Raw genomic sequence first — 25,559 nt, 5'->3', positions numbered from 1 at the left:
AAAATGTGTTGTTTTCATTGGTTAATGAATAAAGAAACTGCTTTGGCCTTGATAGGGCAGAACTTAGGTAGGCAGGGAAAGCTAGGCAGAATGCTGGGAGAAGGAAGGTGGAGAAGGAGCCACCACCATGGATCCTCTTCCTGGTAAAGCACTGCCATGTGGCAATATACAGATTAATGAAATGGGTTAATTTAATGTAAGAGTTTGCCAATAAGAAGCTAGAGCTAATTGACCAAGCAGTGTTTTAATTAATACAATTTCTTTGTTGTTATTTTGGGAGTAAGCTAACTGGGTGGCCTGGATGAACAAGCAACCACTCCTGTAACAGTGCTCCTCAGCATAATAGAGGCTGTGTATGACAAAGCCACAGTCACATTGTCCTAAATGGAGAAAAACCCAAAGCAATGTCATTAAAATCAGGATGATACAGGGCTGCCAAGTGTCCTCACACTAGCTTGCCAGAAGCACTAGCCACAACAAGAAGGCACTACTTCCACTTCCACTTCTCCAGGGCTTTTTATCATGAAGCATGTCAGATTTTTTCAAAGGCAGTTTTTATTATGTAAAATTTATACTTATAAAGGGATTTTGTTTTGCTAAGTTCATAATACATGTTATGAGGAATATGTGATTGATTTAACTTTCCTAACTTTTATAGGAACACGATTAAGGAAATAGTCTATTTCCTTGTATCATCAGTTGCCTTCAGGTATGTGGGGGTCTTGAAATGAAAGTAAGTAAATATTTTTGACATTTATTTTTAAAAATTTAATAAAAAGGGACCTGTAAAAAACAAGAGAGAACAAAATAAAAGGAATTTTGCATCCATGTGTTGCCAATTAGTTCATGCATCCTCATTTATTTATTGTAATCTAATCTATCTTGCAAGTTTAGTTAAGACCAAGCAGTATGAAGTACAATGGAATAACCTTGGTGCAAATCTAAATAGTTACATATTAGTTTTTGTCTGATTATAAATGTAAAAATAGGAAAGAATACAATTTTTAAATTCTGTAATTTTAAGCTAAATGTTATGCTTTATACACCCAAAATTACTCAATTCCAGAAATATTTTATTATTTAATTAGATTTATTTGATACATGATTACAAAGATTTATGCAATGTAATCATTTTCTTTAAAATTAATTTTGTATGTGTATGGTGTTCTTATGTGTACAGATGTGTGAGTATATATGTATATGTATCCACATCTCAACATTGGGTATCTTCTTCAATGTCTTGTCATCTTATTGTTTTGTAAATAGGGTCTCTCATTATACATGTCGCTCACTTAGGCTATGCTGACTGGCCAGTGATTTCCCAAGATTCTTATGTCTCCACCTGCCTAGGAGTGAGATTACAGGTGCTGTACTGCCCTGTACTCTACTTTTGCGTAGGTGCTGTCGGTGGAACTGGGGAATTCAAGCATGAGTGGCAGGTGTTTTACTACTGAACTATTCTGCCAACTCCCAAGTTAACAATATTTTAATTGTATTGGTAGGTTTTAAAAAGCATACTTTAAAGTTGAGTTGATTCATCTTTGTAATTTAGGAAAATAATCATCTTATAAGTTTTTTGAGACTATGCAAAAAACGTCTGGGACAATTAAGAGTTGAATTAATCATTCAATATTTATGAAATTGAGTTCTTTCTCATGTATCTGTTCTGTGTGCAGGATCCTTGTGTGAACTCGTGTATATGTGATCATGTATGTACTGGTGAAAGTGTGTTTTAAAGGGAATATGTTATTCAAGCTTTCACTTCTTTTTGTTGCTAAAGTCAAACTTATTTGGACTAATGTGATTTCATTTATTATGAGAAATTTGTAAAAAGTCATTATAAATTCTGAGCATTTAGAGAGTTTACACTGAGAAGCTTATGACTTTAATTTAGATTTGTTGTTCTAGCTTAGAGTGCTCAACTGACATCCCTGCTGTAGGAAGTGTGGAGGGGCTTGGTGCAGATTTTAATCACTGCTTTTATTGTGTGAAAACAACATTTTCTTAAGACTTTAAAGCAGCATTGTTCTTTCTGTCACAGGACAGTTTAGCTTTAAATGAGAATTTTGGGGGACATCTGAGCATTAACTTTAATATTGTGTCACTATGGAGGCAACACCTTCACTCTTTTTGTTTATTTATTTTAGAATATTTGAAATTATGCTGATCTTTCTGGACATATTTCTTGTGGCTATAGATCTACATCTTAATAAAAACATATTTTATATTCCTCTGGAATATAGTTCAGTTTCTTTTGCTATTGCTTTGTTTTTCCTTGTGGATGTTCTTCTTCGAGTATATATAGAAGGGTAAGTGTGATTCTACTTATTTTTTTGAAGCATAAAGCCAATTTTTGCAGTGCTATAAGAAGTATCCTGTAAGAATTGTCATGTCAGCTCAATAAAATGGGTTCTCCATCAAAGTGATTCTCCTTATAGGCTTGTTCCACAGAACAGCAATAAGCTAAGGTCAGTTTCATGTGGCGCAGCTTTGCCAGTGCTGCCATTGTACCTCTGTTCTACAACAATGTATTGCAGGTGAGTTTCTCAATTGCTAAAGCTTAAGAGGGCTTCAAGGACAAGCCAGGCTAACATTGTGTCTATATATTCATGAATAAAAGGAACATGTATGTGATTGTCTTAGTTAGGGTTTTTGTTGTTGTGAAGAGACACCATGACCACAGTAACTCTTATAAAGAAAATATTTAATTGGGGTGGCTTATTTAGTTTCAGATGTTCAGTCTATTATCATCATGTTGGTGAACATGGCAGCATGCAGGCAGACATGGTGCTGGCTGTATCTTGGCTGGTAGGTAACAGGAAGTTGACTGAAACATTGGGAAATATCCTGTGCATAGGAATTCTCAAAGCCTGCCCCCACAGTGACATACTTCCTTCAATAAGGTCATACCTACTCCTATAAAGCCATACCCCCTAATAGTGCCACTACTTATGAGATTATGGGAATCAAATTACATTTAAACTACCACATTTCAATCCCTGGCCCCCATAAAATTGTAACAATTTCATAATGCAAAATTCATTTAGTCTAACTTCCCATAGTCTGTCACAGTCTCAACAATGTTTAAAAGTCCAAAGTTCAAAGTCTCCTCTGAGATTCATTCAATTTCTTAACTGTAATCACTTACAAAATTAAAATTAAAAATGATCACATACTTCCAACACATAATGGCACAGGATATACATTACCATTCCCAAATATAGGGAAGAGAGCAAAATATGGGAAATACTGGACCAAAGCAAGAAAGAAAACAAGCAGGGAAAATTCCAAATTCTGCATCTTCATGTCTGATGTCAAAATGATCTTCAGATCACCAACTCCATCCAGCTTTGCTGACTGCAGCACACTTCTTTCTCTTGGGCTGGTTCCCCTCCCTGACAGCAGCTCTCCTCGGCAGATACCCCACAACTCTCACATCTCCAACATGTTGGGGTCTCCAGGGCAATCCAGGCTTCAACTTCATAGCTTCACAAAATGGCCTCTCTAGGCCTCCATTCAGTGACAACCCTGACACATGCCTGGCCTCAGTGGTTTTCAGTAGGTGTAGCAGCACATTACATAACCCAGAACCACATGGTGGAAGCTGACAAGTTCTTCTGCTTGCTAGGCCTGGAACATGGCTTCCTCATTCAATTACATTTTTACCAGCTTTCTGTTCTTCAGTGCCTACGATTGGCTGTCCTGAAACTGGGTCTCTAGACCAGGCTAACCTGAAACTCAGAGATCAGCCAGCCTCTGCCTTCCCAGTGCTGAGAATAAAGGCATACCCCACCACACCTGGCTCTAAACTTTTTTACTAGTTCCTTTTCACAAGTTGAAACTTCAGCTGTGTGGGATCTTGCCCTGAGGTGATCATTCTGTTTATTCCATTTCTTAATCCATTTATTTTGATTGCACTTGCTGATGGTCTTTCCTCAAAATTTACATTTTGTAAATTACCCTGATCAGCTTGCTCCTTTTAATTAATTAGAGTTACCACGAATAACCACATAACAGTGTCTATACTAGGCTGAGATTTTGAGATTTCTTCGGCCAAAGGAATTAATCCAAAATACTTCACTTTGGCCTCAGGCAGACTCTTCAGACAAAGGCGAAAGTCAGCCACTTTCTTCACTGACCAGTCTCTAGGCCACACACTAACGTTCTTCTCCTCTGAAACCTCTTGATCGCCACAGTTCATCAAATCATGTCCAGAATCACTGTCTTCCATGATAGTATGGCGTATTAAGCAGTGCTTAAAGCCTTCCACTGCTTTCATAACCCAAACTTCCCAAGTCCACATTTCTCTACACAAAACACGGTCAGTCTTATTCCAGCACTATCCCAGTCCCTTGTATCAACTTCTGTCTTAGGGTTTATTTCTGTGAAAAGACATATGACAGCAGTGATGCTTATAAAGACAACATTTGATTTGGGTGGCTAGGTTCAGCTTCAGATGTTCAGTCCACTATCATCATTCTTGGGAGCGTGGCAGCATGCAGGCAGATGTAGTACTGGCTGCATCTTGGCTTGTAGGCAGCAGGAAGTCGACTGCTGCACTGGGCAGTTTCCTGAGGATACAAAACCTCAAAACCTGCACTACAGTGGCCTGCTTCCTTCAACAAGGCTATAGCACCCACTCCAACAAACGCTTCCTTCGACAAGGCCACAGCACCCACTCCAACAAAGCCACACTTCCTAATGGTGTCCCTCCCTGAGGTTATAGGGGTCAAGTACATTCAAACTACTATAACAGTGTACAAATATTTATATTGTTTGACTTGAATTCCAAATTAAATGTGATGACACACTAAAGAATAAGTCATATAACTGGGCTGTGGTGGTGCACACCTTTAATTCCAGCCCTCGGGAGTCAGAGACAGGCAGATCTCTATGAGTTTGAGGTCAACATGCAATACAGAGTGAGTTTCAGGCAGGCTGCAAAGCTACACAGAGAAACCCTCTCTCAAAAAACAAAAGCAGAAGAATTTAAACATAGAGTAGGGAACCCTGATGGCTCCTTGGCCTGGAGAGGGAGGGAGGGGGGCTATGGGTGGAGGGGAGGGGAGGGAAGGGGGAGGAGGAGATGGAAATTTTTTAAATATAAAAAAATAAACCATAAAAAAACAAAAGCAGAACAAAAAGAATACATCACAAATAATTCATATTTCAGCATAAATAAAAATGTCAATTATATTACAGTCAGAAGAGTTTAGAGGCAAATTCTTTCCATCAACAAAATCACAGTAAAGCAGACCATGATCTTCGCTTTATGGCTTTCTAGGAACGTGGATGGGTCAGCCACACTCTGTGCTGACATTGCTCTGGGAGTCAGGGACTGAATTCTCCAGTTTCATTTTATTCGCAGAGCATCTCAGAGTGCAATTTCTCTCCTTTCCTAAGAGGATTTTTATCCTCATGTACTTTTTTGAGCTAAGTATAGTTCTGTACTGCTCAGTTTCCCAGCGTCTGAAAAAAAGAGCTCTCTCACTATTTTCATCAGTGATGTAGTCATTGCTAAGGTGTTTATGCTTCTGTAAATAATCCCTCACTGATAGTCCTCTAAGGAACCCTATGGAACTCAGACCAGAAAACAGACACATAAACAAAAGTCATCTGGAAGGACAGAACCTCAATTAAGAAATGTCATCCATAAGTTGCAGCTGTAGGGCATTTTCTTAACTGGTGATTGATGAGGGAGGGCCCAACCCATTGTGGTTCTGAGTTCTATAGGAGAGAAGGCTGAGCAAGCCATGGGGAGCAAGCCAATAAGTAGCACCCCTCCATGACCTCTGCATCAGCTCCTGCATCCAGGTTCCTGCTCTGCTTGAATATTTGTCCTATTTTCCTTTGGTGATAAACATCAGTGTGGAAGTGTAAGTCAAATAAACCCTTCTTCCCCAACTTATGTTTTGGTCATATATTTCGTTGCAGCAATATAAACCATAACTAAGACAATTGAAAAACGTCCATCTAAAAATAGATGCTATCAGAAAATCAGAAGAAATTTTCTCTAGAATACCAGTAATCACATATGAAGAAAGGAAGTCTGTTTTTTACCTGGACAGACTATATTTGTTCATTGAAATACCAGGATTCATACAGAGCCAGATCATGAGTTTGAAATAATGGAACCCTCTCCTTATATAAGTTTCTTTTATACACTTTCACATTCCCAGTTTGTCTATACTCCATATTCAGCTTCATCTGCTCACCAGCTATGCATATTGTCTACTACTTTACCTACAAAGGAGAAGGAAGTTTTTGCCTCTTGCTCAGTGGTTTACTTCTGTCTCTTATCAATTATGAATTGCTATCTTTAAACTTTAGATAGATAGATAGATAGATAGATAGATAGATAGATAGATAGATGATAGATAGATAGATAGATAGATAGATAGATAGATAGATAGATGATAGATAGATGATAGATAGAAGATAGATAGATAGATAGATAGATAGATAGATAGATAGATAGATAGATAGTAGATAGATAGATAGATAGATAGATGGTAGATAGATGATAGATAGATAGATAGATAGATAGATAGATAGATAGATAATAGATAGATAGATAGATAGATAGATGATAGATAGATAGATAGATAGATAGATAGATAGATAGATAGATAGATGATAGATAGATTGATAGATAGATACATAGATTGATAGATACATAGATAGATTGATAGAAACATAATAGATGAGGGGGGAGAGGATAGATGCTTTACCACTTGAAAACTCTATATTGATGTACATTTTCATTACTCCAGTAGTTTTGATAATGCATTTTAAACAGATTAAGAGAGGACTCTTTTTATTTTGGTGAATTAGGAAGTTTATTGCAGTTACATACAGAAGCATGAACAGCTTGGCCACGTCTACCCCATCATAGGTGGTAACTCTCAGAAGTTGTTGGCCAGGTTTAGTTCCAGCCAGCCTACACACCCACAAAACACTTGTGCTTGGAACATAATTATATTCAGGTGACAGAGTGGGGACCAGGAGCCAGTAAGTGGTCAGAATCCCAGGAGAGGATAGGATAATCCACTTACTTCTTCCTGGTACTGCTGATAGGGCTGAAGACAGAATTCTGTGTGACTCTGAAACTTTCCCATCTTTCTGCTCCAGGAGACAACATTATTTTTCTGATTTACTGAACACCCTAGATGCCATCGTTATTGGTGTGACTCTGCTCATCGCCGTCACTGTCATGTTTTATGAGAAGAAGTTTCTTAGAGATGTCCCAATGTATGAAACATATTATTTACCTCTCAAAACTACTCTTTTGTGTTTTTTGAGTTGTTTGCTTCCTTTGATTTGTTGCGTTTCCCATGGTTTTATTTACTATTTTGACTGAACTCTCTCTTGACTGTTCCAGATAAGTTGTCTGCAAATAAGTGTTCATATAAATTTCCATGTACTTTGAAATTAAAACATGTTGGTATTCAGGGGTCTGTTGAGGTTATAAAAAATACAAAGGGGAAAAACTAGACTTGACTCTTCTTATATCAATTTTAACTTCAGAATGTAATGTAATGTAATTTCATAAATTCCCATTTGCACTTCAATAACAAACACCTTAGATATAAAGTACTTCAGTCCCGGGATTTCCCTGTAACCAAGAGATTATTTAACATGTATATAATTTGAGTGACTCCAGTTAATATCTCTAAAGTATAACAAGCATAGCAAGAAACCAGAAGGTAATGTGCAGCCACAGACGGGAAGTTTTGCGGGGCAGTTGTACTAGGAATGAGAAGACTCTGGCAAGGTCTGAATTGTTAGGGTCTATTAGGAGGGTTCTCTTCTTTCCCTTCCCTCATCCTCCCCAACTTTCCCACTTCTTTTTTTCCTTTCTCTCCCACTTGCCCCCTCTTTTTTACTGTGGCAATGTAGAACAGAAAGGTATGTGTGTCTAAAGATCACAGGGGCAGTTTTATTCATTTGTTAAATAACTGGTTTCTTTCTGTACCCCAACATCCTAGGACTTCAATCTAGGATTCAACTAAATGTGTTGTATATTGGAAGTAACCTGAGCAACCTCTCAGTTGACACCTTAAAATCAATGAATTAGGGGCTCTAGAACCACCTGTGCTTTGTTTTATCATTTTTAAAAACACTTATTCATTTTTATCTTATTTGTTTGGGTGTTTTGCATGCATGTAAATATATATACACCACACATCGTGAGTGCCTGCAGAGACCAGAGAAGAGAACTCGATCCCCTGGAATTGGAATTGAAGATGGTTGTGAGCTGTCGTCTGGGTGCTGGGAACTAGACCCATGTCCTCTACAAGAGCAAGTGCTCTTAAGTGCTGAGCCACCCCTTCACTCCATACCCTATGCTTTGGAGAACTTTACAGAGCTCTTCATGGTGCCTTGTTCACATGGCTTCAAATTGAACACCCAGCTTTTAGAGCCGCCGTTCTCTACCTCAGTGTTTTACTGGTAAGGGAAACAACAGAGAGCTTATTTGGCTAATATTTGAGTCTATTTTCTGACATGTCCTTACCAGCAGTGGTGAATCCTTATTTACTGATATAAATATCACAGGCAATGTTTTGATGAGCACACAAACATGCACACTCACAGAACGGGGGAAAAATAAAAGAAAAACTGGTGTTAAACTACAAATTCTGAGTTTATCTTTTCCAAACTTAACATTATTGACATTTTAGGTCAAATAATTCTGGCAAAAGATGTCATTCATGATGAAACATTTATTAGTGCACCTATCCCATATCCGCTTAATATAATAGCAACACACCCACATAATATGACAATCAAAAGTGTCTCTAGACATTGACAGTTATCTTCTACATAGGAGTAAAAGAATGCTTCCCCGGCCAAGAACCACTGTTCCAAACTGAAAACAGAACTAGAAGCATGCCTCAAAGTAGAGCAACTTGCCAAGCATGCACAGGGCCTTGGGCTTGGCCCACAGCACTACCAAAAATGAATGACTGAATTAATGATGAATAAGTGTTAAACTTAATACATAGTAACCAAATATTCTGGGTTTTTTTCTAGAAAAAAAGGAGTACTTAAATTTTTATGTATAAATTTACTTAGATTGGGAGTTGTATTTCGACCTCTGCGGCTTTTTATTCTGATAAGAATTTTGCAACTGGCTCATCAAAAAAGAGACCTTGAAAAGCTGGTCAGGCGGCTGGTGAGTGGCAACACACATTTGTCTTGTGTTTCAGGTTGGAGATTTGTATATTTTGATATTTTTTCCTGATGGTCTATGTTTAAAAGTTTATGACTTTCCAATTCAGGTTTCAGGAAACAAAAGACGATACATGAAGGATGGGTTTGACCTGGACCTCACTTACGTTACTGGTTTGTGAAACTCACCTGTTGATGTTGTTCATAAAGATTTGGCATTTTGTGTGTGACTAGTAGATGCTGCATTCTCTCTTGATTACTGCAATGCTATTTCAAAGAATTCTTTATCCATTTTGACAGTGTGACCATGGCAATGGAAACTTAAAACCAGAACTGTTTGACTGTAGTACAGGAGGTGGGATGGGTTATTGACTGGGTTTTATGTATTCAGCTCAGGTAGTTAACCATGGTTCCCAGGACCCAGGAGAACTGTAAATCTCCTTACGACTCCAGAAACTGAGGTTTCTACTCTGTTGGCCTCGGATTTCCTGAGTCACATGCCTGGGAAGTTCTTTGGAAGTTGCTGCATTACTGAAGTTCAGACTGTTTTCTTTGGTTTGTTAAAGAAATTTTACTAATACTGAGGAAGCTTCAGACTTGGCCCTATAGAAATCTGTGGTTGATAAATGAACCAATTGAGTCTTAGGATCGCTGTGCCAATTTAATAGGTATTATTATATCGAGTAATTTAATATAGTATATCATTTTGATTATTCAGAGAATGTGTTATTTGTCTACGACAAATGTCTTTATTTTAAAAAAGGAGTTTTGCTATATGTCATTGAAATTTTTGTATGTTTTGTCATCTCTATTATGATAGTAATCACAGCGATTTCTTTGACTTCCAGAGCGTATTATTGCCATGTCATTCCCATCGTCTGGATGGCAGTCTTTCTATAGAAATCCCATGAAGGTAAGGCTATCCCTTAGCAAGTGCTCATTGCTCGGTACTAACGATTTTGACATACTTCTAAATGCTATTCTTTCAGTCAAAACTCATGACTGATTGGCATCAATTTGCTTTTTCTGTTTATGAACTATTCTAAAATTTTACTGGCCTGAAAGCATGATTTTATGTATTTTTGGTTGTGAGCCCTGCCTTTAATGGCTCTCCAGCCCTAACCAGTATTTTTTAAACTCATGACACTGTGGCTTAAGGGTTAAACTGGGTGGTTCTAGTGAATCAAGATGGAATCGATTTTCTCAGCTGGAAACTCTTGCATCTGTGAGCAACTACTGAGCCATCTGAAGATTTACCAGTCCTCAATAGTTTAGCTAGGTCTCTCTCTCTCTCTCTCTCTCTCTATATATATATATATATATATATATATATATATATAGAGAGAGAGAGAGAGAGAGATATATATATATATATATTGTTCTTAAAATAAGACTTCTCTGATCAGCACAAGCAGGCCAAAGTTCAGCTTTTTTTCACATAAAGGCAATGGCAGAGGTTACAAAAACAGCAGTCAAAAGAGACTCCAAAACCGCTTAGGACACATGTTCAAGCCTAGTGTGATATGGTTGCCTCTGCCGTTCTATTAAAACAAATAAATTACAAAACCAGACTTGATGAAAGGAATAGAAAATAAGTTGTATCTCTTGATGGGAGGATCTGAAAGGAATTTTGATTATTTTGTCAGGAAGAAATAAGAAAATGATATAAATAAAATATATATTCTTTAAAAAATTCATTACCTAATTTATCCTTTGAGAATTTCATATATGTATACAATGGATTTTGAAAGTCTAACCCCACTTCTCCCTCTAAGCCCCCCAGAATTCCTGCCAGCACATCCCCCTCCCAACTTCATGTACTCTTCTTTTTCATATTTTATAGCCCATGCATCCTGTCAATTCTACTTATATGTGCATGGTGTGTGGCCATGCACTAGAGCATGTGCCAATGATCAGAAGCTACACCCTCAAAAAACAGCTCTCCCCAAGCAGTCGTTACCTTCCAGGGGTTCCTCAGCTACCAGGGAAGCCCACTGTGCTCTCCACCCCCTCCATGCTGCTGTTGACTGGCTTGATTTGATGCTGATAGCCACGGCTAGTATGAACTGAGACATCACGTCCAGAACACAATCATTTCACAGCACCCTCTACTTTCTCCAACTCTTTCTTTCTTTTTTATCTTTTTATTTATTGATTGATTGATTTTTTTCATTCAAAAATTTACACTTCCTCCCCTCCTCCCATTTCCCTCCCACTCCCCAACTCACCCTCCTCTCTCCCCATCCCTGCTTGAGAGAGGGCAGGGAACCCTGCCCTGTGGAAAGTACAAGGCCCTCCCTGCTATATCCAGGCCTAGGGAGCTGTGCATGCATATAGACTGGGTCCCAAAAAGCCAGAAATTGCCTTAAAAACAAGTCCCAGTGCCTTTATCCATGGCTTCTCAGTCAGCCCACATTGTCAGTCACAATTAAAGAATCGGGTTTATCACATGCTCATTCAGTTCCGGTCCAGCTGGATTTGGTGAGCTCCCATTAGAACAGGCACACTGCCTCAGTGGGTGGACCAACCCCTCACAGTCCTGACTTCCTTGCTCATGTTCTCCCTCCTTCTGCTCTTCAATTGAACCTTGAGAGCTCAGTCCGTTGCTCTGATGAGGGTCTCTGTCTCTATCTCCATCCGTCACCGGACAAAGATTCTATGGTGATATTCGAAATAATCATCAGTGTGATAAGGGAGCAACGACTGTTCAGGCACCCTCTACTCTGCTACCCAAGGACATAGCTGGGGACATCCACGTGGACAACTCGGATCCCCTCTAGAGCCAAGTCTCTTGACAAACCTAAAATGCCTCCCTTAATGTAGATATCTTCTTCCCTGCCCCTATATCTGCCCTTCCTCCATCTCCACCCTCTCACTCCTCCCCAACCCTTCCCTTCTCCCTTCCCTCTCCCTCTCTCCCCATTCCCCAACCTCATCCCCACCTCTACCCCCACCCCCATGCTCCCAACTTTTGCCTGGCAATCTTGTTTTCTTCCAATTTCCACAAGGATAAATATATGCTTTGCTTTGGGTTCACTTTGTTATTTGGCTTCTCCAGGCTTGTGAACCATAGGCTCGATGTCCTTTGTTTATGGCTAGAGTCCACTAATGAGTGAGTACATATCATAGTCATCTTATTGGGTCTGGGTTATCTCACTCGGGATAGTGTTCTCTATTTCCATCCATTTGCATGCAAAATTCAAGATGTCATTGTGTTTTACCACTGAGTAGTACTCTAATGTGTATATATTCCACACTTTTTTTATCCATTCTTCAGTTGAGGGGCATCTAGGTTGTTTCAAGGTTCTGGCTATCCCACGCTCTTGGATGGGTAGGAACAACATAGTAAAAATGGCAATTCTACCAAAGGCAATCTATAAATTCAACACAATCCCCATCAAAATCCCAACAAAATTCTTCACAGACATTGAGAGAACAATAATCAACTTTATATGGAAAAACAAAAAACCCAGGATATCCAAAACAATCTAATGCAATAAAGGAACTTCTGGAGGCATTACCATCCCTGACTTCAAACTCTATTACAGAGCTACAGTATTGAAAACAGCTTGGTATTGGCATAAAAAAAGAGAAGTCGACCAATGGAATCAAAAAGAACACCCGGATTTTAACCCACAAACCTATGAACACCTGATTTTTGACAAAGGAGCTAAAAGTATACAATGGAAGAAAGAAAGCATCTTCAACAAATGGTGCTGGCATAACTGGATGTCAACCTGTAGAAGAATGAAAGTAGATCCGTGTCTATCACCATGCATAAAACTCAAGTCCAAATGGATTAAAGACCTCAATTTCAGTCTGAACACACAGAACCTGATAGAAGAGAAAGTGGGAAGTAGACTACAACACATGAGCACAGGATACTACTTCCTACATATAACCCCAGTAGCACAGACAATAAGAGCAACATTGAATAAATGGGACCTCCTGAAACTGAGAAGCTTCTGTAAAGCAAAGGACACTGTCATTAAGACAAAAAGGCAACCTACTGACTGGGAGAAGATCTTCACCAACCCCGCAACAGACAAAGGTCTGATATCCAAAATATAAAAGAGCTCAAGAAACTAGACTTTAAAATGCTAATTAACCCAATTTAAAAATGGGGTACTGAACTGAACAGAGAATTCTCAACAGAAGAAGTTCAAATGGTCAAAAGATACTTAAGGTCATGCTCAACTTCCTTAGCGATCAGGAAAATGCAAATCAAAACAACTTTGAGATACCATCTTACACCTGTCAGAATGGCTAAAATCAAAAACACCAATGATAGCCTTTGCTGGAGAGGATGTGGAGTAAGGGGTACACTCATCTATTGCTGGTGGGAATCCAAAGCTGTGCAACCACTTTGGAAATCAGTGTAGCGGTTTCTCAGGAAATTGGGAATCAACCTACCTCAAGATACAACAATACCACTCTTGGGAATATACCCAAGAGATGCCCTATCATACTACAAAAGCATTTGTTCAACTATGTTCATTGCAGCAGTATTTGTAATAGCCAGAACCTCCAACTCTTTCTTTCTGTCCTCCCTTCCATGTTGTTCCCTGAGGTGTGTGTGTGTGTGTGTGTGTGTGTGTGTGTGTGTGTGTGTGTGTCTGTGTGTCTGTGTGTCAGGAGGGATTATACAGATGTCTCATTCAGGGATGAGAATTTACAATCACTTGTTTTCAACACTTTGACCAGTTATGAGACATTGCTGATAAAGATGAAAAGCAACACAAATCTTTATATATAAATATAAATATTTAGAAGGCAGTTTGACAACATTAATTTGGCAAAATGATAGTAGGTTTCCCAGTAGGACCTATTACCTTCCTAACAATGAGCTTTTGCCCAGCTTTACAGTACTAGGCATGATTAACCGACTGTAGAGTAAGCTTCAAATCCCACAAAAATTAAATGATTGCCCGATAACAGTCAGACTCCTATTGTACCTTTTGCCTAGTAGGTCAATATTACACTATGCAGGATCCACTGTTGAATAATATCATCAATGTCTTTTATCCCCCAGTAATGTTTTGTTTCCCACATCTATTAAAGCTAGCCCTCAGGGAGGAAGATTCCTAGTCAGTTTCAAATTTATTTCTCTGTGTCCTTAAACCAAAGTGTGTGCTATTTTCAGCAATAGATTACATCATCTATTTGTGACGGGTAACCAAGAGCAAAAGCAGTACCCACATTATGTTGTTTTTTGGGGGGGGGCGGGTCTGTTGGGCCTCATGACCATTAACTCATAAGGAAGTATCCTGTGTTTGGGAATAAAATTGTCATTTAATGACCTGTGTTTTCTGGGATGAATATTGTCCATCCGTGTAGGTTATCTCCATTCAAGCTCCTTTAAAATGTGTATTTATATATTGTGTTTGCAAATTATAGTAAAGGAATATTGCTTTGGACATCTTTCAATGACTAAATCAATTTGATCTATGGAAATATGCAATGTTACTGTTAATGTTTCTATTGCTATGATAAAACACCATGAACTCAGGGGAAAAGAGGTTGACCCATCATCTAGGTAAGTCATGGCAGGAACTCAAGGCAGGAAGCTGGAGGCAAAAGCTGATGCAGAGCCCATAAAGGAGGGCTGCTTACTGGCTTGCTCTCCAAGGCTTGCTCAGTTGACTTTTTGAATACCCCAGGATCACCTGCACAGAGATGGCCCCACCCACAATAGACTGAGCCTTCCTATATAAATCACTATGTAAGAAAATGCACTACATATTTACCCATAGGCCTGATTGGGGCATTTTCTTAGTGATGTTTCCTCTTCCAAAGTGAATCTAATCTAGCTTGTGTCAAGTTGACATAAACTAGCCAGCACAGCTATGGTCTCTGAATTTCCAATTGAAAGTAATTGCTTAAAAAATTACCTTATTGTTCTCAGGTGTCCAGGGAGATGTCCCAAGCTAGATTCTTGGGTAGCTGAGGAAAGGATGCCTGAACTGGCCTTGTCCCATAGCCATACTGATGAATATCTTGCATATCACCATAGAAGCTTCATCTGGCAATGGATGGAGTAAATTTTATAGAAAAAAAAGTTACCTTATATGTATGTATATTAGTGTCTGATTTACCTCAATAAAAGTTTAATTGCACAAATATACATGCATGTACATATATACAGATTACATATGTGTGTATAATTATACTTTTATTGATATAAATGCATGTGTATCTCAAAGTGCAGTCTTATATTACTTAATGATATAATATGTTTCATTGCGTTATTTTGTTATTGTGTGAGCGTTGTGGTGTGTACTTAAACAAGATAGCTAAAGGTACGTCATGGTTGCATAAACTGTTCATCATTGATTAAATGCCACTTTTCCCAGACAGTTCTTTTAATAAGAAATATGGCCAACAGGTATATGAAATATTGTCAGCATACTAATTATCAAAGAGCTGCCAGTAAAAGACATAATTAAATAGTACCACATTTCATTAGGAATGTCAATTACAAATAAAAGACAATAATACCAACAAAGATGTAAAAGAAGACTCATGGATTATTGGCAGGAATCTAAACTTTTACAATCATTTTAGAAAACACTAATAAAGTGCCTAAGAAATGCAAAATAGAATTACAGTGAGTTCAGGTAATCTCAGCACTAGGTATTTAACATAAAAACGAATTCAGTGTATCAGAGTCTGTCTGCACTGCTGTGTTTCCTGCAACATTGTTCTTAAACAACAGGAAATGGTTGTTTCCATGAACAAAAGAGTGAGTGATGAGAACATCACAATTGGATACTAGTTAACCATGAAAAGAATGAAGTCCTGTCTTTTCAATTATACAAATAGAACTGGGAATATCATTTTAAATGAGTAAGGCAGGCACCAACAGACAAATGTTGCTCTCACATGTTTGATAGAATCGTGGTGTTTGCCAGAGACTGGGGAGAGAAAGCAGGACGGATCAAGAAGGAAAGGTTGGCCAGTGGGTGAGCACTGTTGTGCTGCTGCATCAAAGGGGATATGTACTGCGTGTTCCAAGACACACAGAAAAGATTCTGAATGTTTGTACTGAAGAAATGATAAATGTTCAATAAGATAGATGTGTTTGGCCTAATTTAAATATTTCACTATGGATTAAACTAATCATATTCCATTAAAATGTCTAACTTTTATGTTTTACTTTATCAGTAAAAGTTAAATTTAGCTAGTTAAAAGTGTCCTTGAGGTTTGGTGAGTAAAAGAAACAGTGTTTTCCAGACACCACAGTGAAGATGCGTGTATGAGCTCAGAGACTATGACAGCATACACAGATCTCCACAGACTCAAGCCAGACAAAACCAATGCAAAGGAAGGGATGTGGGCATAAATTCTCAACACTGGCCAAGATTCTGGGAAAAGGAATTATCAGCTTACTTCAAGTGACAGTGGATATATCAGTCACACTCTCAGGCATGCCCTGTGCTCTGAGTAGTTGGCCAACACAAACCAGGATTCATGTTTTCTAGTAACTTTTCTCTTTTGTCTTTGATTTTTTTTAAAAATAGGAACTGGGAAACATGACTCAGAGGTTAAGAGCACTGAGTGCTCTTCCAGAGGTCCTGAGTTCAATTCCCAGCAACTACATCATGGCTTACAACCATCTATAACCAAATCTGATGCCCTCTTCTGGCATGTGGTTAAACATGCAGTCAGAACACTGTATACATAACAAATAAATAAATCTTTATAAAAAATGGAAATGTAGAACATGAAGTTGGGTAGGTAGGGAACTAGATGGAGGATCTAGATGGAGTTGGAGGATGGAAAAGTATGCAATAAAATAAATACTGTATGAAATTATGAAAATTAAATAAAATGTAATGACATTTTACTCATGAGTATATTCATATTTATACCTTCTTGTATATTTATTAAAGTATACATTAACTTGAATTGATCTTAAATTATGTACACCTTATCAAGGAATTAAGCCTTACTTAACTCCTTTTTTGTCAATATCCTAACATACTAGATATAATCTTTATTTTGAACTTTGTCTTTGAAGAAAGATATTGAAGAGGATACCAGAAAATGGAAAGATCTCCCATGCTCTTGGATTGGTAGGATCAACATAGTAAAAATGGCAATTCTACCAAAAGTAATCTATAGATTCAATGAAATCCCCATCAAAATCCCAACAAAATTCTTCACAGACATTGAGAGAACAATAATCAACTTTATATGGAAAAACAAAAAACCCAGGATAACCAAAACAATCCTATACAATAAAGGTACTTCTGGAAGCATTACCATCCCTGACTTCAAACTCTATTACAGAGCTACAGTAATGAAAACAGCTTGGTATTGGCACAAAAACAGAGATGTTGACCAATGGAATTGAACAGAAGACCCGGATTTTAACCCACAAACCTATAAACACCTGATTTTTGATAAAGGAGCTAAAAGTACACAATGGAAGAAAGAGGGCATCTTCAACAAATGGTGCTGGCATAACTGGATGTCAACCTGTAGCCTTGTGGTCTCCTTAATCCTTAAAAAGAAAGGGATGTTCAGGATGTGTTGGCATATTGCGGGGGTGGGGGGTCCCTGAAGTTATCCAGGCAGGGAAGTGAGCCTCTCAATGAGAGAAGAATGAAAACTGGGTGCAGATTGACTTTATCAACCTGGATCAGACTGGGGGGTGTCTAATGTCAGGTGGTTCATTATCAGCATATTTAAAACACAGTACAATTTGGGAAAATGTTTCCATGCACCAGTCAGTCCAATTTCAGGCACACAATAAAGCTTAAGGTGCAAGTGCACAGAGATGCCTTTCCAAAGTGTTTGTGACCATGAGGGCAGCTTCTATAGTTAAAAGGCCTAGAATGTAGGGTAGCCTCTGACCAATAGAAACAGAGGTCAGCAGGAGATAGAGTACATGTGGCATCTACCCTAAGGATGGGCAATGGTCTAGGGAGGGAAGAGTCTGGAATAATCATTCTGTGGGAATCGGGGTGAGGTCTGCCTCTATAGCAAAGATGGGTGAGGTCAGTCACACAATGGCTCAGCCACTGAGAAAAGCCACATGTACTTTGCCTAAAGTCCTAAAATCTTCTCAGCTACTTTTTTCTGATACACTTGTACCATTTATTAAGATAAATTGAACCATCAAGGGGAATAGCATCATAAGACACCATATATAACCAGGCGTTTTTTGATTGATGACAATTAAGTCAACATTTTTCCTACACCCTTTAATAAGACTGCTTCACACAGTTAGAAATGCTTCTATATTTTCATGTTACCTTCTACATTTCACCCAGAAGTCCTTTTACCATTAAATAAATTGACTGTTCACTTCTTTTTGTTGCTGAATAGTGATCCCTTGCATAGACAATACTATAGTTTGTTAATGCATCAATCTATTGAAAACCTTTATAGATACCTCTTTTGTTTAGAGTGATTATGAATGAAACTGTAAATATATGAATGCAGAATGTATATAAGCATATGTTGTTGAGTTTAGTCCGGTAAATATCAAGAACTTGATTGCTGGTTTGTATGACTTTCCAAGAAACAACCAATAATGGATACATCAATATTTCCTTTTTCTTTCTTTTGGTGGAATGGAAGGAAATGCACACACACCACACACACACACACACACACACACACACACATATATATATACATATATATATATATATATATATATATATATATACCATAGTCTCATTTTATAGTCCAAATTGACATAAAGCGAACCATCTTCCCTTGCCTTCTGAGCACTGGGATTACACACCTGTCAAGATATTTGGCTTTTATCTCTCTTATTGCATCTGTTCATGACATACCTTTTTTTGATTTTTCAAGACAGGGTTTTTCTGTGTAACTTTTGGAACCTATCCTGGAACTCACTCTGTAAACCAGGCTGGCCTTGAACTCAACGGGATCAACCTGTGTCTGCCTCCCGAGTTCTGGGATTAAAGGCCAGGCCTGCATACTCTTTTGCTTTTGTTTTTTGATTTATTTTTAATCTATTAGATTTTTAAAAAATACCAATCCAAGTTCCCACTCCCTCCCTTCCTTCCATTCCCTCCACACACCCTCCCATCCCACCCCCATCCAATCCTCAGGGAGGGTAAGGCTCATTGCTTTGTGGAAGGTCCAAGACCCTCCCTACTATATCTAGGCTGAGCAAGGTATCCATCCAAAGACAATAGGTTACCTAACAGCCAGTACATACAGTAGGGATGAATCCTGGTGCCACTGCCAGTGGCCCCTCAGTCTGCCCCACCATTAATCTGTCAACCACATTCAGAGGAACTAGTTTGGTCCTGTGTTTGTTCCTTCCCAGTCCAGCTGTAGTTGATAAGTAAGCTCCCATTAGCTCAAATAGACTATTTCAGTGGGTGAACCCATCATGGTCTTGACCTCTTTGCTCATATTCTCATTCCTCCCACTCTTCAAGAGGACTTTGGGAGCTCAGTCCAGTGCTTCAAAGTGGTTCTCTGCCTCTGTTTCCATCAGTTGCTGGATGAAGGTTCTATGGTGATATTTAAAATATTCATCAGTCTGATTACAGGGCAAATCAAGATTGGGTCCCCTCTCCTCTGTTGCTTAGGGTCTTAGCTGGAGTAAGCCTTGTGGATTCCTGGGTATTTCTCTAGAGCTAGGTTTCTGCTAACTCCATAATGGCTCCCTCAATCAAGATATCTCTTTCCTTGCTTTCATTTCTGTCATTCCTCCATCTAGACCATCACATTCCCCCAAGTTCTCCCCTACCCTCACCTTCTCCTCTCTTCTTCTCCTCCCACCCCCATGCTCCCAATTTTGTGAGATGATTTTGTATGATTCTAGCTTCCAGGTGGATTTATATATGTTTTTCTTTGGGTTCATCTTATTACTTAGCTTCTAGGATCATGAACTATAGGCTCAATGTCCTTTGTTTATACCTAGTATCCACTTATGAGTGAGTAGATACCATATTCATCTTTTTGGGTCTGGGTTACCTCACTTAGGATAGTGTTTTCTAATTCATCCATTAGCATGCAAAATTCAAGATGTCATTGTTTTTTACCACTGAGTAGAACTCTAATGTGCCACATTTTCTTTATCCATTCTTTGGTTGAGGGGCATCTAGATTGTGTCTAGGTTTTGGCTATTACAAATAATGCTGCTATGAATATAGTTGAACAAATGCCTTTGTGGAATGATTGGGCATCTTTTGGATATGTCTAAGAGTGGAACTGCTGTATCCTGAGGTAGGTTGATTCCCAATTTTCTAAGAAACTGTGGGTCTCTGCACCCACCTCTGTCAGTTGCTGGATGAAGCCTCTCTGATGATAATTGGGTCAGGCTACTTATCCACTATCACTAGGAGTGTATGCTGGGGTCATCACCATAGACTGCTGGGAGATTCCTCTGTGCCAGGCTTCCACTCAACTCTGAAATGCCCCCGAGCAGTCTCTGTCTGTGTCCCTGCTACGTGATCATTCATGCTCTCATCCCGAACTACCCTTAGTACACTCACAAAATCTCTTCTATTTCCCCTTCCCAGGGAGATCTGGGTGTCCCCCATGAATCCTCTTTGTTACCCAGTCTCGCTGGGTCTATGAATTATAGCATAATTATCCTTTATTTTACAGCTAATAGCCAATTATTTATTTTACAGCTAATAGCCAATTATGAGTGATTACATACCATGTTTTTTTTCTTAGTGTGAGTTACCTCACTCAAGATGATTTTTTTCTAGTTCCTTCACATTTCCTGGTGTTCTTGTTTTTAACAGCTGATTAATATTCCATTGTGTAAATGTATCACATTCTCTTTATCCATTCCTCAGTTGAGGGACAACATCTAGGTTGTTTTCAGGTTTTGGATATTACAAATGAAGGTGAGCAAATGTCCTTGTGGTATTACTGATCATTCTTTGGGTATATGCCCCAGAGTGGTCTTGTGGTAGGTTGTTTCCCAGTTTTCTAAGAAACTACCACACTGACTTCCAAATTCTTTGTACAAGTTTGTGCTCCCTCCAACAAAGAAGGGGTGTTCCCCTTGTCCCATATCCCCTTCAGTATGAGCTGTGGCTTGTGTTTTTGATCTTAGCCATTCTGACAGGTATAAGATGGAATTTTCGGAGTCATTTTGATTTGCATTTCCCTTATGGCTAAGGATGTCAAGCATTTCTTAAAGTGTTTCTCAGCCATTTGAGATTTTCTTTGAGAATTTTCTGTTTAGATCTGTACCTTATTTTTAATTAGATCATTTGGTTTATTGATATCTAATTTCTTGAGATCTTTATATCTGTAGATAAATTATATCATTATTTCTCTAGATAAGTTATGTTTGCTTGGGTGGTATTTGAAGTCCTCAGGCCAACTCAATAGTTATATCAGAAAACAGGTAAAGAGGTTGAGTCAAATGTGGATTTATACAAAACATCAAACCGGGGAGTACGGAAGCCGTTGAGAGAAGCTGCACTTACCGCTTCTCTGAGCATCTCCCTGCTGCGTGGAGCTTACGCTGGCACCATGTTGAAGAAATTCGACAAGAAGGACGAGGAGTCGAGTGGAGGCTCCAACCCCTTCAGCACCTGGAGAAGAGTGCAGTACTCCAAGAGGCTGGGGACCTTAATGAAACTCCTATCAACCCTCGGAAATGTACCCACATCCTCACCAAGATCCTTTGCCGCATAAACCAGGGGCAGCACCTGGGGACCACAGAAGCAACCGAGGCTTTCTTTGCCATGACGAAGCTCTTTCAGTCCAATGATCCCACACTCCGCCGCATGTGCTACTTGACCATCAAGGAGATGTCCTGCATTGCAGAGGATGTCATCATTATTATCAGCAGCCTGACAAAAGACATGACCGGGAAGGAAGATAATTACGGTGGCCCTGCGGTGCGAGCCCTCTGCCAGATCACTGACAGCACCATGCTGCAGGCTGTTGAGCGCTACATGAAACAAGCGATTGTGGACAAGGTACCCAGCGTCTCCAGCTGTGCCCTCGTGTCTTTCCTGCATCTACTGAAATGCAGCTTCTATGTGGTCAAGCGTTGGGTGAACGAGGCCCGGGAGGCGGCGTCCAGTGATAACATCATGGTCCAGTACCACGCGCCAGGACTGCTATACCGTGTGCGGAAGAATGACCACCCGGCTGTGAGCAAGATGGTCAGTAGGTTCACCCTGCACGGCAAGTCCCCCTTCGCCTACTGCATGGTGATCCGAGCGGCCAGCAAGCAACTGGAGGAGAAGATGGCAACCGCGACAGCCCACTGTTTGACTTCATTGAGAGCTGCCTGCGTAACAAGCTTGAAATGGTCGTGTATGAAGCCGTCTCAGCCCTCGTCAACCTGCCCAGCCGCAGTGCTAAAGAGCTGGCCACTGCTGTATCCGTGCTCTCCGCTATGCTGCTGTCCGCACCATCAATAAGGTGGCCATGAAGCACCTATCGGCAGTGACCGCCTGCAACCTGGATCTGGAAAACCTGGTCGCAGACTCCAACCGCAGCATTGCCACATTGGCCATCATCACCCTCCTTACGACCGGGAGTGAGAGCAGCATGGACCGCCTTATGAAGCAGATTTCTTCCTTCCTGTCGGAGATCTCAGATGAGTTCAAGGTGGTGGTTGTCCAGGCCATCAGTATCCTCGCAAACATGCCAAGGGAAGAGGGGGGCTTGGAGTACAGCGCGCCACCGTGGACTGCATCGGCAGCAGCATTGAGAGAACTCAGAGAGCAAGGAGACGGGACTGCCGCACCCGTGCGAGTTCACTGTGCAGGCCATTGTTGGGCCAGGAGGGGCCCAAGACCAACAACCCCTCCAAGTACATTCGTTTTGTCTACAGCCATGCGGTCTTGCAACATGAAGAGGTTCGCGCATGTGCAGTGAGTGCTCTGGCCAAGTCTGGAGCCCAGAACGAAGAGATGTTACCAAGCATCTTGGTGTTGCTGGAAAGGTGTGTGACCGACGACGGCAACAAAGTGAGAGACAGAGCTACCTTCTGCCTGAGTGTCCTGGGGCAGAAGCAGAAGGCCCTCAACGCAGGTTACATACTAAATGGTCTCACTGTGTCTATTCCAGGTCTGGAGAGAGCCCTGCAGCAGTACACATTAGAACCATCGGAAAAGCCATTTGACCACAAGTCTGTGCCTCTTGCCACCACCCCTATGGCAGAGCAGAGACCAGAAAGCACTGCCACTGCAACGGTCAAACAGCCAGAGAAAGTGGCAGCCACTCGGCAGGAGATCTTCCAGGAGCAGTTAGCGGCGGTGCTTGAGTTCCAGGGGCTCGGGGCCCTCTTCAAGTCCTCACCTGAGCCAGTGGCCCTCACCGAGTCAGAGACCGAGTATGTCATCCGATGCACCAAACACACCTTCTCTGATCACTTGGTGTTTCAGTTTGACTGCACAAACACCCTCAATGACCAGACCCTGGAGAATGTCACAGTGCAGATGGAGCCCACCGAGGCATATGAAGTACTCTCCTACGTCCCTGCCCGGAATTTGCCCTACAACCAGCCTGGGACCTGATACACACTAGTGGCTCTGCCCAAGGAAGACCCTAGAGCTGTGGCCTGCATGTTGAGCTGGGTGATAAAGTTCACCATTAAGGACCGTGACCCCAACACTGGAGAGACTGATGACGAGGGCTACGGGGATGAGGATGTGCTGGAGGACTATGGACGTACTATGGCTGATCACATCCAGAAAGTCATGAAAGTGAACTTTGAAGCAGCCTGGGAAGAGGTTGGGGATGAGTATGAGAAGGAGGAAACATTCATCCTGTCTACCGTCAAGACACTTGAAGATATGACAAATGGTATTTTGTTAAAAAATGTCTTACATTTAAAAAAAAATCTATAAGACCCAAAGGATTAAGCCACAGCAATTATTGTGATTTTTATAAAAAAGCAATTTTATGTGGTGGGGAAAGAAGCTAATGTTTTTTTTTTTCATTTGAAAACAAAACATACTTAATCAACTCTGAAAAAAACAGAACTCAAAATGTTTCACATAGGGAATAAATAATATAAATGTTTTAATATGTATATTTGACTTTTTATTGGGTTCATCTTATTTAGCTTCTCTAGGATCACGAATTATAGGCTCACTGACCTTTATTTATGTCTAGAATCCACTTATGAGTGAGTACATACCAAATTCATCTTTTTGGGTCTGGGTTACCTCATTCAGAATACTGTTTTCTATTTCCATCCATTTGCACGCAAAGTTCAAGATGTCATTGCTTTTTTTACCGATGACTAGTACTCTAATATGTATATATTCCACAGTTTCTTCATCCATTCTTCCATTGAGGGGCATCTAGGTTGTTTCCAGGTTCTGGCTATTACAAATAATGCTGCTATGAACATAGTTGAACAAATGCTTTTGTAGTATGATAGGGCATCTCTTGGGTATATTCCCAGGAGTGGTATTGCTGGATCCTGGGGTAGGTTGATCCCAAAATTTCCTGAGAAACCGCCACACTGCTTTCCAAAGTGGTTGCACAGCTTTGGATTCCCACCAGCAATGGATGAGTGTACCCATTACCCCACAACCTCTCCAGCAAAGGTTATCATTAGTGTTTTTGATTTTAGCCATTCTTACAGGTATAAGACGGTATTTCAAACTTATTTTGATTTGCATTTCCCTGATCACTAATGAGGTTGAGCATGACCTTAAGTGTCTTTTGGCTATTTTAACTTCTTCTGTTGAGAATTCTCTGTTCAGTTCAGTGCCCCATTTTTTAATTGGATTAATTAGCATTTTAAAGTCTAGTTTCTTGAGTTCTTTATATATTTTGGAGATCAGACCTTTGTCTGTTGCAGGGTTGGTGAAGATCTTCTCCCAGTCAGTAGGTAGCCTTTTTGTCTTAATGACAGTGTCCTTTGCTTTACAGAAGCTTCTCAGTTTCAGGAGGTCCCATTTATTTAATGTTGCCCTTATTGTCTGTGTTACAGGAGTTAAATATAGGAAGTGGTCTCCTGTGCCCATATGCTATATACTATTTCCCACTTTCTCTTCTATAAGATTCAGTGTGTTCAGATTGATATTGAGGCCTTTAATCCATTTGGACTTGAGTTTTGTGCATGGTGATAGATTTTTTTCATAATTGAAGTTCTTCATATTTAGGTAAATGAAATAACCCAAACTCAAGGTTATTCTTTTTTATTTTAATGAAGAATTCCTGTAACATGAAAAGAAATTTATTTTCTTTCTTTTAGTAGAAATACACTCCTAAATTAAAATAAGGATATACCTGGAAGATATAAGATAATGTAAACTTTCTATGCAATTTCTAGTCGTGTGTTTAAAAAAGCAATTTTAATCTTTTTTTTTTTTTGGTCTGCATTAAATGTTCTGCTATCCTGAGGTACATTCCTTTGTATCTGAAGGAGAACCACCAGTGATGTCTGTCCCTATCGAA

The 25,559-nt window shown here is 39.7% G+C and overlaps 2 protein-coding genes across 2 annotated transcripts in view; both read left to right on the top strand.

The window, feature by feature from the left end:
• The window catches only part of LOC119815277 (phosphatidylinositol 3,4,5-trisphosphate 3-phosphatase TPTE2-like), a 101,819-nt gene that overhangs the window by 34,319 nt on the left and 41,941 nt on the right, over nt 1-25,559 (top strand). Inside the window, exons 5-10 of the mRNA XM_042055150.1 lie at nt 659-709; nt 2,148-2,309; nt 7,132-7,251; nt 9,076-9,175; nt 9,282-9,345; nt 10,020-10,084. Of these exons, the coding sequence (XP_041911084.1) occupies nt 659-709; nt 2,148-2,309; nt 7,132-7,251; nt 9,076-9,175; nt 9,282-9,345; nt 10,020-10,084 (562 nt within the window). The remainder of the gene's footprint in view (nt 1-658; nt 710-2,147; nt 2,310-7,131; nt 7,252-9,075; nt 9,176-9,281; nt 9,346-10,019; nt 10,085-25,559) is intronic.
• LOC119814274 (coatomer subunit gamma-1-like) lies at nt 21,660-23,995 on the top strand. Its single transcript, XM_038329821.2, is given in 7 exon segments — nt 21,660-21,714; nt 21,717-22,379; nt 22,382-22,522; nt 22,525-22,815; nt 22,818-22,850; nt 22,853-22,913; nt 22,915-23,995. Coding segments are annotated over 7 exon segments (2,325 nt in total).

Source organism: Arvicola amphibius, chromosome 5 (genome assembly GCF_903992535.2).
Source record: "Arvicola amphibius chromosome 5, mArvAmp1.2, whole genome shotgun sequence".
Classification (NCBI taxonomy): Eukaryota; Metazoa; Chordata; class Mammalia; order Rodentia; family Cricetidae; genus Arvicola; species Arvicola amphibius.
Note: the sequence above shows the minus strand (reverse complement) of the source record. Positions and strands in the feature narration are given on the sequence as shown.